The following is a 15333-nucleotide window of genomic DNA, read 5'->3' as shown; positions in this document are numbered from 1 at the left end:
GATGGATAGACATTCATAGAAATCCTTTCCTTGGCAAGTCCCATCTCCTTTACACTGGTATGCTAATAGTTTCCACATTATTGGCAGCAGAGTGCTCTTCATAACCTCAAGTAGTTTTATCATAAACTGTTGATGTGATGTCAGTTAGTCAATTCAATTCAATTCAATAGAGACTTTATTTCGGTTTTGATTCAAACCATAAAAGCACATATGCAACAAAGCAGTTTAAAAATTCAATATGTAAAAATAAACTGAAAGTGCAGAAAGTACAAGGGTCAGTTATTTACATACAATAAATACCTTCTCTAAATTTATTGCACCTCGAGGGGGGAACTGGTTTCTTAATTTGTTACCCTTCCTTAGCTCCAGCGCGGCTACACAGATCCTCGGACAAGATATAGGAATAACTGGTAGCACTGAAAGGCTTTCCAGGAGGGGAGGGAAGGAGGCTAAACAGCTGCTCTCTAGATGGACTGGTGAGCTGGTGGGCGCTTTAATATCCGACCCCCCTCCTACACCAAAACTCTGAGTAGGACAATTTCCCAAGCTTAATTCATCAAAACCCCACTTGCCTGCACCGAAGGACTCCACTCGAAACCCCCCACAATACCCGCTACCTCGGCGTCCTCCGTAGCCGTCTTCAACACCGCCCTCACATCGACCGAGGCACCATGGAGACAGAGAGAGGACTCCGGAGCTCCGTGCGGTAAACGGAACCCGGCAATGTAGATTTACCGTCACTGTCGCCAGAAATTTAAACACAAAAGGCTCTCACAGGTCCCGGAGACCTTTACACACATCTCCGTGTTCGCACACTCTTTTCCATAGCGGGAGACGATCCTGCAGGGGGATCAACACGGAGCACCGCGGCGAGCTAGCTTGCCGCCGCCACGTTCTTCTTTCAGTGAATTTCCAATGGTCTAATCTTTTGTATTGTATTGTATTGCTGGAACTTTAACCCCTTTGATGCTTGTGACAAGGGCAACTCGTCATGGGTGTTACCTGCGCTGTGCGTTTGACGAGTTGACCTTGTCACATAACATGGGATTTTAAAAATTGCAGCGGAGCACGGGAATGTGCTGTAGCAATGATAAGGTTAAAAAAAACAATTTATGAATATCTGTAATGAATTTCTATTTATACCTGATTGTTGGATCTATTACTATTTATCGTATTTAAGTAAACTTGTTGCTGAAGTTTTGTTAAAGTATTGAGTGGGGGATAAAATGGGTAGAAGCTCAATGAAAATGGTATTAAAAATAAAAGGAATTAGGACTGTGGCGAGAAAAGGCAGACGAGGTAGGTAATTCATTGTAAGCATGTATTCCTTTATTTAGGAATTGAGAGCCCTAACTAAGTTTTCTTTGTCCTATGTTGGATCGACGTATGCTGAGTACAGCAACATGTGAAATGTTTTTTGATTATTTTATGATCAAGTTTTGCCTCTCATCCATATTTTGTTTTCTCTTTCACTGGCATTTAAAGGAAGAACGTAAACCAAATAACTTTTCTTTAGAACGCTTTAGGTTGTATCTGTCAGCCTGTATCGCTGAGTGCAAATACAAGCTAATCAAGCAGAAAGCCAGGTCTTATTATAGTTATTTGGTTTCATGACAGATAGCGGTAGAAGTTGCAGAAGCTGTTAGGCGTATAGCTTCAGGTGGTTTGTTTTAGTTTTACTTTACTTTAAGGCTGCTGCTGACTTAATTTCTGCTTCTCATTTGTTTCTAGAACAAAGTGTTCATTTACAGAGGGAAGGAATATGAGCGTCGTGAGGATTTTGAAGCTAGATTATTAACCCAGTTCCCCAATGCTGAAAAAATGAAGACAACCACTCCACCAGGGGATGACATAAAAAACTCACCTGGACAGTGTATCCTTGCAAAAAAATCACAGTGCCTTTACGTGTGAATATGGTTTACATAAACGAGTTAGCAATTGGTTGGGGCGATTTAATATGCTTCTCTGTCACAGGGTACACAGAACCTTTTCTTTCTAGCAGTTAAAGCGGGGAATTCATCTTGTAAAGATTTTTGTCACCAAACGCAATGTTTATCCTTAATCATTTTCCTTTAGACGTCCAGTGTTTTACTGTAAAACCTTTACTTGAATTGCCACCAAACTTTCAGAACAAGCCAGTGTCAGAACACATTCTCAGGTAATATATGTATTTTGTGTGATGGACACCCACTATTAGTACCAAATGAACTTGTATTTGAAGGTGTGTTGTTCATAACTTAATCATTATACATGTCAGTATTACTGTTTAATGTGTGAATCCAGATGCACAGGACTAGAGAGCTGTACATTGGAGAATGTGTATGAGAGTTAGTAATTCTGCACATCCAGGAAAAGAAAAGGAGGCTGATAACAGAGGCGGTCCAGTATCATGGAGGGTCACACAAGAATGGGGTGTCTCCTGAAGAGATGGCTTATCAGTTACTTCTCATGTATGTGATCGATGACAAGTTCATACCTGAAAATGTGCATAGATCACAATGTTGCAGGGTTTGACATAAGCATTTGTTTACAGGCTAAGTAAAGTATGGCCCTAACACACATTTGAAACACGAACAGAGCTGACACTTTACAGTAGAAAAGTGATTTCACTTTTCCATTTTAACAACTCATCATTACACTGATCATTAAAAAAGACATACACAGAGGATCATTAGAAAGTTCTCAGTAAGGGGTGTCTGTGAAAACATCAGCACTTGTTCCATTTGCCAACCTCTCAGCTTCCCTGCCGCATGTAGAGGTTGGGATCGGCTGGGTTTCTGATCCCATCCAACAGTTCCAAAGTCACTATTGATAGTCCGCTTTCTCCTGTGTTATGCCTTTTGCTATGCAGTATGTCCATTGGATTCTAAGTAGTCTTTGTGCTGAAATTCACTTGCCCACCATGATGATTTTTAGTGTGGAAACATCTATTCCGACGAATACTTATTATCTACAGCGTAATCCTTAATGCGGTAATCTTGCTCTCTGTTAAGCAGTGCTGCAGGCATGACTATACATGATGAAATGCTGCTCATAAGTTACACTCATTATGCTGCCTGTCCTCGGAATCTTTGCCACACTATGCCTGGAGAAATGAATTCAGCACTCTTGTTTTGAGCAAAGTCTGACGAGGACACAAATGATATTTAAACGTAATTCCTTATACATTATACAATTTATTTCCAATTCCAATATATTTGTAGGTTTATTCGGTATTCTAAAGCTTTGACATGTACAGCCTATGAGAACACTCTAATTACCAAGAGGCACTGGATTGGAAAGGCAATAATAAGAATGTGTCCGCTTACAGTTTACTGTGGCCTAATGTGAGGCAGAAAGAGAATATATTTATTTGGGCTATTGGGTGGGAGGAGGCCAAACAGCCCATGTGAAGCTATGCCTCCGTCAAAACTTTCTGGGTGAATAAATAAAAATCATGTTGAGACTTTTCCATGATACAAGTAACATGCCGCTTCTTTACAAAAAGACATGCTGAGTCTCTCAAAAGTATAAAATTAGGAACAGGTTGTCACAGTGACAACAGCGCCAGGAACATTCACCCTACAAGACAGGCTTTGAATGGATGTGTCTGGAGCCCATTAGTAGTATCATATAACATTTTGTGGCATTACAATTGAGCAGAAAGCTCACTAGAATACCTTCCTGGCAGTTACAACCTTCGGCCCTAGTCGATGCAAGCTATCAGGCGAGATAACACTGAATAACATTGTTTTCATATGAAAGTGAAATCCATGAACGTTAACCTGACTAAGTGGGAAGCCTTTAAGATTTTCATATTGCGTGTGTGCATTAAAACCACCTTGGTGTAAGTGGAACTGAGGAGTCATTTATGTAGGCGGGAGATTGAGGTATGGCCCCTAGAGAAAGCGGGGCAGGGCTTCTCTACTATGTGGCAGGAGCACTTGTGCAAAAGATATGACAGAGATGTATACAACATGTTGGGACGTGTTAACCGTCACAAATGTGTTCTTAGTAGTACTTAGAGTGAGATGGGTCTGGTCAACTACTGGCCAGATTAGATGTGCTGATAGGCCACACTAACTACGGTCACCGATATCCACTATTTGGATGGTCGCTTCCTGCATGACCAAACAGCCATAAACAAAGTATTTGCAACCTATAACACAGGGCTTCCTGCTGGGAGAGAGATGCACTTTCTAGTGAATATGTACAAGCTGCTACTCTACAGGTACTGACCCAGAATAAATGGCTGAGCAGGATGACCCACTGACACTACCTGTGGTCGACCTGACAATATCACAGTAGGTGACGAGAAAGACACCCATCAGCAGTTTCCTGCCACTCATGTTATGTAGGACATTTCAGAAACAGACAAAGTATCACTTACTAGACATGTAACAGGCTGACCAGTAGAGAGGCATGATTACTCGCTGCTACTCAGGAAACTATCATAGTAGTGCTGCTGAAGCCCATTTGTGACCCTGTGACAGCTCATCATATAGACCTCTGTCGGTGCTCAACCTAGATTTCAAGAGATTTGGTAAAAGTGCTGGCAAGCAGGACACATAAACTACTTCCGAACCAGGTTTCTCCCAAACCAAAGCAGATTTTTCCCAGGCAGAAATAGTTTACCTAAAATTCATAGACTTTTTTCATGTACTGAACAAATTGCCTGCTGTTTCACACACCCCGTTGACACAGAAATAGCATTTGACACCATTGATTGGGAGTAACTTTTCTTGGCCTAACGATAAATAGGCTTTTACCACAGGATATTAGCCTGTATCAAACTGATGTGCAAGGGCCCCATGTCTCTTATCAAACCTGGGTTGCGATATTGAAATCTTGACCAACATGACCGACGTGGTAGGGACATCAGTAATCCCTGCTTGTGTATTCCTTGACCATGAAACCTTTTGCCAGCACTTGAGGCTTCAAGGTGAGCGGTATGGTCGGATATAATTGGACACATCAGTGTCATCTCTGCTTGCAGACAATATTCTGTTGTACGTGAGGGACGGTCAGACGAGATTGGCAACATTGTTTACACAGATAGAGACAGCTACTGTCTGATCTGATTGTAAGCAAAAGTAAAGCTTCCCTCTTTCCCTGGTCAACCATGAAGCATCAAACCCGTCCCTGCATATGTGCATTGACTGACATAAGAACTGCAGAACTTTTGATATCTGGGGATTCAAGTGCATAGGCAGTCTGCAGATGCAATTGCTGAAAACCTCATTAGGGCTCTAGTATTAGCAAGAACATTGGCAGCCAATGTTGAAATTGGCTGCTGTTGATAATGGGGCTTAGTATTATCTGAGATAGTGCTTCTGCCACAAATACCACATTTCTTTGCAAATTTATCGGTGATAGTAACACAACCTATTTCAGTGGCGTCCGGCAGGTGATGTTGACTTAATAGACATTAGACAGAACAATTACTACACAATAGAGGGTGAATTGGGGACAACCACAAATTTGACCTGCAGACCCGGAAATGTTATTGCAAGGAGATCTATGAATGTGAGTGGGCTTGCTGCGTAACAACACATAAATACTAATTGTAAGCTGATTCAGTTCAGATACATGCACCACTCTTAACCGATCACAGCACTCCTGCACATCATGATCCTTTGGGTACTGCACATTTGTCATAAATACAAGATGCAGCCTTCTTATTTTAATATGGTATGGCATGCCATGAGATCAAATGATGTAGGGATAAAATCTCTGCACAGTTCTTTGGACCTGATTTACAAAGAATAGTTTTGTTGTAAGCCTTTTTGTTTAAATCAGTTTTTATTGACTTTTAAGGTTACATATTTGTGAAAAGCAACATGTTTTGAGAGCCATCTATACATTGGATCACCTATCAATAGTTGAAGCATACTACTGTTACATGGAGTTTAAGCATTTCATGTATACATATGGTGGCCGCTGCTCAGGAGCGGGTTTGACTCAAGTGCTCAGTTCATTTCACAAATGATAGAGGTTACAGTTCAATAATAGCATGGTTCCATTAGTCTGTTGTGTAAAGTCCTTTAGGATCAATCAGTATGGACTTCTGAACAGATGTTATGCATTTAAAACTATCAAAACCAACAACCACAACATTGACCAGTGTTAACATAAATAACCCGCCTCCCATCACCCACCGTTCCCCCATCGTCTCACCTCATTTTGTCATTCTGACAGTTGCCCCCCATTTATTGGCTTCGACTGTGCCCACCCTTTGTGTCAATTAGTATATGTGTATACATGGAACATTACGGTTGCCCACTGACGGGGCCCTCAGCACCCACTACGGGCTCGCATCCCTCTCCGTCAGGTTGTCCCCAGGGGTCCATCTCCTCAGTTTGCTGCAATGCTTGGAACAGGCTCTCCCACTGGGTGGCTATGGGCTCCCTCCTCAATCCCAACGTTTCTTCCTGCCGGATGGCAATTCCTTCCGCTCTGGCCCATGTGGAGAGCGAGTGCCTCCATGCTCGTATATGTGGTGGTTCCTGCGCCTTCCACCTCTTGGTAAGTAGCCGCTTGGCGACCACTAGTCCTAGGTCAAGGAACCGGGATGTTACTTTTGTGGCCAGGGGTTCTACGGAAGTGGTGCAGTAAGTAAACGGTCCGTTCAAAGGGTATGTCGTGACCTGTGCATGCGCATAATAACTTGCTGATTGTTGCCAATAGGCATTCAGTCTGTGGCAACTCCACACCATGTGTTTTAGTCCAGCCCCGGGTTCGGCACATCTAGGGCATACTGCATCCGTACTATGGAAATACCTGTTGATAGTCTAGGGTGTGAGGTATGCCCTGCGTGCAATGAACAATTATATTTGTCGGAATCTTATGTTTCTGGGTGTACGTACTGGACTCTTCAATACCTTTTCCCACTCCCTGTCCTCTAGTTGTCTCCCTAGATCTAGTTCCCATTTGTGGCGAAGGGTATCCAGATTAATCGCTACATGTGTACGGAGTGACGCCGCAAACCAACGGACCAGATGTCTACCTCACCCCATGAAGTGGAGGCACTGCATGGTAAGGTGTTGGCTTGGTTCTGTGGATATGTCCCCCCATTTAGCGGTCAGTGAGCGATGCATTAGGAATTGCCCTGGCGGTAATCCCTCGTCCTTAACCAGGGACTCGTATGATATGTCGGCCATCTCTGTATAGATCTCCCAGGCTCTGTATGCCAGCTTCTCGTCAGCCCGTGAGTGCCCCGGTCCCACTAGGGGAACCCTTCAATGGTATTGCCGGTGCATAGGGGAACAGATCTCTGGTGAGGTATAGGCTCCTGCTAAAGCATTTGTACGCCACCGCCAGTAGAAGCGGTGTCGGCATCGCAACTTTGGTGGCTGGGTGGAAGAGTTTAATAACCTGTTCCAGGGAATGTGGGGGCAGTGTGGATGCCATGTCATCCCAACCCTTATCCGCAAGCCAGTGGGCTATCCACTGCAGTTGTGCAGCTAAATAGTAGTGCTCAAAATAAGGTGCAGCCAGCCCCCCTTGATTGGTAGGGAGGTATAGTTTTGATAGTGCAATTCAGTGTTGGTTGTTCCCCTAGAGAAAGTCCCCGAGTAGTTTAGTGAGTGTGACAAAGAAGGCCGCAGGAACATATATAGGTAAGTTAGCAAAGTAGTACAGGAGCCTGGGGAGAATCACCATCTTGGATAGTGCTACCCTGCCAGTGACCGTTAGCGGTAGCGTGTTCCAAGTGTCTGTCGGCTAACGGCATATCTGAATTCACAGGTCCCGGAAGGTGTCCCCCATCCACTGTACCCTCGTACCATTAAGGTTATACCCCGGATCTTGCCTCCCCTCCCTGAACGCATAAATACAGGACTTACTGGTATTCACACAAAGTCCCGAGATGGTGGCAAAGTCCTGTAGAGTGCAGGCCAACTGAGCCGGTTGTCTATGTCTCTCACGTAGACCAGTAGGTCGTCCGCATATAGCGACACTTGGTGTACTGCGTCTTCTAGGGGTATTCCATCTCCCAATGTTGCTCACAATGCCGCCGCTAGGGGCTCGATTGCCAACGCGAACAGGAGTGGCAATAACAGGCACCCCCTGTCTGGTACCGCTGCATATTGGTATGGCCTCAGATATGTAAGGCCTCAACCTTTCCCGTACTGTGGGATTCTTGTATAAAAGGTCAACCATTTGCAGAAATCCCAGTCCCGGATCATATCTCTGCAACAATGCCAACAGGTAACTCCACTCCAAGCAATCAAATGCTTTTTCCAGGTCCAACATTAGGCATCCCGCCATGGGCCACTCCTGCACACTGTCTGACGCCTCCCTGAAAAACCTTCACAAGTTCAGTGACTTCCTCTGCTTGGGCACAAATCCATTTTGGTTGCTGTGGACCAATTCGGGGACCACCAAAGGAAAAAGGTTGCTGCTAGCATTTAAGCAAGTATCTTATAATCCCCGTTAAGGAGCGCCAGAGGCCTATAGATCCCAAGGTTGTGGGGTCACGATCTGGTTTTAGCAGGGACACCAGGTACTCCTCACACATCGAGGGGGGCAATGTGCATTCCTCCAGTGCTGTTGTGTAAAGTGTGTGTAAATGTTTCACCAAAGACTCCCTGTAAACCTTTTAGAATTCGGTAGGCAGGCCGTCCGGTCCCGGCGTTTTCCCTGGTGCCATGGACCCAATCGTCTCCCCTATCTCCTCCACGGTGAGGGGGCTATTAAGTGTCTCCTGATGTGTTTCTGAGGCTATGGGCAGCTGGACCTGTTATAGAAATCTCTCCAGATCTTGACCTGAGCAGCGGAGCCTTAATTGGTACAGTTGTGTGTAGTGATCTATCATGACTTTGTGGATCTCACGCTGTGTGTACACTAGGGTTTCCTCCGGTGTGCGTATAGCTCCAATCGAAGCATGTTTACTCTCCTGCTTTAGTAGCCAGGCAAGCAGGCAGCCCGCTCTATCGGCTGTTGCATGTGTGGGCTGTGTAGTTATGGCACCACAAGCGCTCCAGGAGTTCCGCATGTTGTGTCAGAAGAGTTTCTAGATGGCTCGAGTGTCTGCCTCTTTCCTCCCCCTTGCATTCATATTGTAGCAGTTGGGATTCGAGTCGGGTCGAGTCGAGTCGGCCACATGTCTAACAATACCCAGTGTGAGAGCCAGTCTGTGATCCTCTGTGCATTTGACACAGCTGATGTCTTACGGAGAGGAGGGAAGGATCTGTCTATGTGTACATCAAGCACCAAATTGAAATCCCCACCCAGCAACCAGGGTAACCCAGCGTAAGGGATCAGCACCAGCGACAACTTTGTTAGGAATGATGCTTGGTCTACATTCGAAGCGTATATCGAGGCCAGCAATATGGATTGACCATTAAGTGTCTCATGCACTAGAGTGTATCTGCCTTCGGGGTCTATTACCACGTCTGCACAAACGAATGGGATTCCCGATCTCACCCAGATTAGTGTGCCCCTCGCATGCATGCGCTGAATATACAGTGCCATACACCTGCCCTCTCCTGCACCTATGCAGTCAGTCCAATTCTGGCTGTGTCATGTGTTTCCTGCAATAGGGCAATTCTGACCGAGTGTCTCTTAAGATAAGCGAATATGGAATAGTGCCGTGTGGGTGTGTGCATGCTGCATATGTTCCATGTGAGTATGTTAGCTTGTGTCATTACTAGAGTGTTTAGGCGTCGGGGGTGTAAGGGGTGGGGATGTCTTGGTGAGCGCGGAATATGGCCGGGTGTAAGTGCACCGGTCTGTTGCAACAAAAACAATGATTGAACTGTGAACAACATAACGTCTAGGGCGAACTCGTGAGGTATCTAGCCATGAGCCTAGTGGTCTCCTAGTCGTCACCTACTAGGCTTGTACGGTTGTTAACACTGCTGACCCTCCATCGCCCCCAACACAGCATCAGTATACCTATATTAACAAACAATGTACTACTTGCGTGGGTTGTCTGCTACAGAGTTCCGCACGATAGTGTTCTCATCCTAGGATACCATCAGCAGTCTGGGGGGTGACTACCGGCAGGCAAGGGTCATCAGATATTTCAGTTGATGGTGATGACGAACCGCTCGCCACGACCGTGGACTGCACAAAGGATTCCAGGCGTTCTTTAGTACGTGGGGTTCCAAGAGTTGTAACGCCTCCAGAACATTCTGTCACTTCATTCGAATTTTCTACGGACTCGGGGCTGCAGTTCCTAGTTTCGCACCATGCGATGTCCTTCGTTGTCCACGTCATCTATTCCTCCTGTCTGCTGAGACGTCTCCATCCCAATCTGGTGGTCTTGCTCTCATTCACAGTCCCGACTCTTCCAACCAGTCCCATGTCTACGCAGGAGAGTCAAAGAAGCGGGTCCCTCCCTTCACAACCACCCTCAACCTGGCAGGAAAGAACAGCAAGTATGGTAGCTCTAGCTCCTGGAGTTGGCGTTTCACTGCCATATAGTTGCTTCTGCGGCATTGTACAAGAGCGGTGTAGTCGGGGAAGAGCATAACTCGACTGCCGCTCACTGTGAGGCTTTCCAGTTTCCGTGTTTTGCGTAGCACAGCATCCCCATCCCTGTAGCTGAGAAGTTTAAAAAGGAATGGGCGTGGTCTGGCTCACGGCTGGGGGTTCTGTGCTGGCACCCAATGGGCTCTTTCTACTGCAAACTGCTTCAACAGTATTCCCTGGGGCATAAGGTCTCGCAGCCAGCACTCTACATATTGTTCTGGGTTCCTACCATCCCCTTCCTCTGGCAAGCCCACAGCCCGAATATTGTTGTGTCTGGAGCGTCCTTCCGCATCTTCTGCTCTTTCCTCCAGGGCATGTATGCGATCCATCATGTTGCAGCGCCGCAGCGTGACTATGAGTGACCGGTTGGAGTTCCTAGAGCGTTTGACCTTGGGCAGTAACTTTTTCAGCCAGTTTGCGGTGATCTGCATGTAGGAGCGTGAAGTCTGAGATAACCTTATCAATCCGGGTTTCCAGGGATGTTCTGGTATGTTCTAGTGCGGCGCCGATTTTCTTCACTGCTGCAAGCACAGAGTCCATTTTGGCTGCCAGTGCTGTGGATGTCGGCTCCATCTCCCCTTCGTCTCTCATACGTGAAGGATCTAGGCTGCCTGTACGCAGCGGCCCTTGCTGTACCTTGGCACGCATACGGCCCATCACAAGTTGTTGAGCCATGGGCATTCGCAACTAGTGCCTGGTGAGACTGGTACGTGTGCAATACGACTACATCAGGAACTGAGGGTAGATGTCGAACTGCCTCCTAGGTGTGGGCTACTTGAGCGATGTGTTCAGGTTGAGGCACTAATTAGTCATATCATGCATGGCTATCTGGGCGCGGGGTTGGATGCCGCGGCCTGTGGGTCCCACATGCAGTCTCTATTCTATCAGCCTCTCAGCAAAACTGGATATCTGGGCCTCCAACGGGTGACAGCTGGCAGCAACCTTCAGTGCCAGGGCCCCCGATCACGTCGGTACTCCCGCAAGACGTGATCATTCCGCCGGTGGCGAGCCCAGTGTGATCCGCCTGCTCACGTTATCTCTACCCTCACTTCTTGTAGCGTGTTGATGCCCTCATGCAGGCCTTCTAGCGTGATGGAGGTGTTGATGTTAGTCTTATGTACCACCCCTGTTGGATCGACTTTATCGGCAGCAGAATGCCTCCTTCTCCACTATTGCCCTGTTCCAATTGAGGCACCTCCAGTGCTTCGACCGCGCCTGCCGTCTCCCAGCTTTCTCACTGTGTGGTTAAAGTCCACTGCCTGCTGTTGGTTGTGATGAACATGTCAGGCATAGAGCCTCTGCATATATTTCAGTATCTTGCCTGGCGTGCTCACAGTTTGGGGGTCAGAATTTGTGCCACGAGCTGTGCATCAGAGGCGGTGTATCATATTGTGTGGCAGTTCATCCCCAAGTGTGGGCTCGTGTCCCAGCCGCACTTCCTCTGCGGGTCAGCGATGACGGGGGCCCACCCGAGCGCGCAGCAGGGCATCAGTCTGTGGCTCCTCTCAGTGGCAAGGAGTTGCGTCAATTAAGGGTGTCCTTGTTGTCTGCTGCCTGTGCAGGCCTCGTTTCGAATGGGTTGCGGTGTCTCCGTAGACGGGCTCCCCGCGGTGTCTGCCCGTTCTCAGCACCTCTTCCGCTCCTCTCCACAGCGCTCAGCAGTCAGCGCAACAGCGCAGCCGCCTGTGCGAGGTCGGCGCCGCCTAGGCCGCAAAGTCCTTCACAGCACTGGTTACAGAGCACGCCTCTATCCACAGCCTCTGTCAGTGCAGGCACAGGGCCACTGGCTTCAGTCGTCCACCTTACCAGTGCGATTGCCAAAGGATTCTCAGGCTCAGCCATGGGGACACCCACTCACCAGCTCGCGGCTGCCATGCCATAATCCTAACGGAAGCCCTGCACGTACAAGCAGCTTCCATTCACAGCCGGTGTTCCGACTCCGTCCAGACCTACTCGACGAGCGTCGTCCATCTTCACTTTGAGTGCACCCCGGCGCTGAGTCTGCAGCCCCCACAGCGGGCCGCCCACGTTCTCCCCTGCTGCGGCCTACATTGCTGTGCCTCACTCACCGGGAGCCTCAAGGACAGGATGGCGCCAGTGCCAGTCACACGATCTTCGGGTTCCCCAGGTGCTGCGCAGCGGTTCAGATTCACACCACAGAAGCAGCGTTACTTCTCCCGGCAGCCGCCCACATTTCTCACTGGGAAGAACACTAGGGGGCACAACCCGACAAGGTTCCAGCGATGTGTAGGGCCTTCCCGCCTCAGTCAGTTCCCATTTGGCGGCCACCACGGCCACGAAGGTCGAAACGGCTTGTTGAAGGGCTCCCTGGCTGCCGCAACTCTCTGGCTGGCTGCCACCGTTTATTTCTAGAGTGGATGGCACACTGCTAGGATGATTTTGCTGGATTAGAGGAGATATCTGCTGGAGCGTTAGGAATTTGCGTCAGCCATGTTGGCTGGCTAGCCACGCCCCCCTAGTCTTGTTGTAAGCATGAGTTACACCTGAATATCTTCCCTTGGTTCAGAAAACAGTATCTGTGAGTAGCTGTACCCTGCTTTAGAGGAGATGTTTCATAGTCATGCACTTCCTTGCTTAACACATGGTTGCTCGTGGAAAAAAGATTTTATATTCCCCCAGCTAGTCTACTCCTACTGAGGGAACTTCAGGGAGTGCCCCATGCCCAGCTGACTTACCTGCTGCCTCTGAGCTCACTTAGTGCATGCGATGTTATTCTTGCCTTGGGGATGTATGACGTTACAACGCATGCTTTTACCACGCATGCCGTTACAACGCAGTTTTTACAATGCATACCATTACAACGCATAGCGCTTTGGGGTGCTGGATAGTGAATAGTTTAATTTACTATTCCAACTCCAGTCCCCGTGGATAGTAGGGAATGTGTTGGATAGTAAATTAAATCTATTCCCTATCCTAGAGCGCCCCCCAGCACAATGCGTTGTAATGGTTTGCGTTGTAATGGTTGCGTCGTAATGGTAGTGCGTTGTAAAAGTTTCGTTGTAAAGGCTGTTCACCTTGCCTTGGACACAGTTACTAGAGGCAAGGCCCCAGGACCAGATGGCATTCCAGCTGACTTCTTCTTACAAGCTATGGAAAAGCAGGCAAATTACATCCTTCTGATATCTAATGCCATTGTAAGAGGAGCTCCCATACCAGAGTCCTGAAAGGGCGATGTAAAAATTCCTATATTCAAGAAAGAAGACAAATCATTGCCATTCAATTACAGGCCATTCGTCTGATTGTATCCAAAACATTTTCTCTCGCCTACTTTTAGCTAGGATCCAGGAATGGATTGATGACAACATTTTATCACTTCATCAAGCGGGGTTTCATATGAAGGTAGGCACTATGGACCAGGTCTTCAGTTTCTTGCTATTGTATTGGAGGACTGTAGTGATCGACGGAGACAGCATGCATGTTGTCTTCGTCAATCGCAAATCAGCTTCCGACCTTGTCCAACGTAAAAACTATGTCAGGTACTTAATGATATGAGGTCCCCCTGACCTTAGACTGTGCTAATCTGTATTCACTGTGGTAATTTTGCACAGGTGTGTTAGGGGAATCGAGGAGAGCTGACTGGACAGTTCCTCAATTGTCAGGGAGTACGCCAAGGCTGTGTATTGGCTCCTACCTTCATCTTTCTGTTCTTGAACGATATTGTCCAGTCTCTTTCTGTCTTTCCCACAGATGCCCCCGTCTTGTCAAGCACTAAAACGTCTATTTTACTGTTCGTGAACATACCTTATTAATATCCAAGACTCTCAGTGGACTGAAGCGAGCGCTTTTTTACTTTCAAGAATTTGGCAAATCCCGCGTACTGGTGACCAACTCAGCAAAAACCAAGTTTGACGTTTAACAAACACAAGTCATTGAAAGGAAGGCTAGAGTTAAGAGGCCAACCATTAGAAATGGTGGATGCCTTTACTTTCTTGGGTGTTACTTTATCCTCAACCTTTGCCTGGAAGCCCCAGGTGCACCTCCCTTCCCTTAAACTTTGGGAGATAGCCGGTACCATAATAAAGGAACAAGCCCTTTCTTACTCCAAAACCCATTGCCCCGTTCTGAAAATGTATGGTGCCAAAGGAATTACATCTACATTGGCTCCGAGTTGTGGGGTTTTGCCAACATTTCATCCCTCACAAGCTCTGAGGAAAAAGTTCCTGACAACCTCAGCATGTCTCCCAGCAAGCACCCCAATTATACAATTAATGCTTAATATAGAAGAGGACTATGGTCTAATCCAGAATTGGGTCATTACAGACTGGCTTTGGAGGACGTTATCAAGGCTTACGGATCAAGTGAGATTGCAAGGCTGCAACAAATCAAACTATCACTAATATTTTGTATTTATTTATTGAAGTTTTATATAGCGCTGACTTCACCCAAGGGTATCAGAGCGCCTAACATTGTAGGTATGATAGTCAAAAGAATACAGGACAAGTGTATCAAAAAAATCAACCAACAAAGTACACGGAGATAACATAATGAACATAAAAGTTATTGGAGAGATCTGATAAGGGATGATCATCAGGAAGATATAACATTAAGAAGATGTCATAACATAATATTATACTATAAGCATTCAACTAGGTTTGTATAACAGACTCAGGCTGGCAGGTACGGTTCATGAATAAGGTGAGATGAGAGTTGAATTGAGTTGCGGAAATAAGCGTAAGGGTTATAAGGGGAGGGAGATGGGAAGTGTGGAGAAAGGTTGAGTTTGGAGGGGTTTTCTCATAAATGTATTGTGCCGGGCATATATGGTTTGGGGAGAGGTTTAACATAGGAGGTAGAAAGTGGGAGGAAGGAGGGGGACGTAGTGAGTGGGGGAGAGAAAAATTGGGGAGAGGGAGGGTG

At 46.8% G+C, this 15333-nt stretch overlaps 1 protein-coding gene across 1 annotated transcript in view; it reads left to right on the top strand.

The window, feature by feature from the left end:
* DOCK1 (dedicator of cytokinesis 1) overlaps positions 1–15333 on the top strand; it is a 1358032-nt gene that overhangs the window by 1159397 nt on the left and 183302 nt on the right. Inside the window, exons 41-42 of the mRNA XM_086922569.1 lie at positions 1732–1873; positions 2077–2158. Of these exons, the coding sequence (XP_086778695.1) occupies positions 1732–1873; positions 2077–2158 (224 nt within the window). The remainder of the gene's footprint in view (positions 1–1731; positions 1874–2076; positions 2159–15333) is intronic.

Source organism: Lissotriton vulgaris, chromosome 5 (assembly GCF_964263255.1).
Source record: "Lissotriton vulgaris chromosome 5, aLisVul1.2, whole genome shotgun sequence".
Lineage (NCBI taxonomy): Eukaryota > Metazoa > Chordata > Amphibia > Caudata > Salamandridae > Lissotriton > Lissotriton vulgaris.
This window is presented reverse-complemented; position numbering and strand designations above follow the sequence as displayed.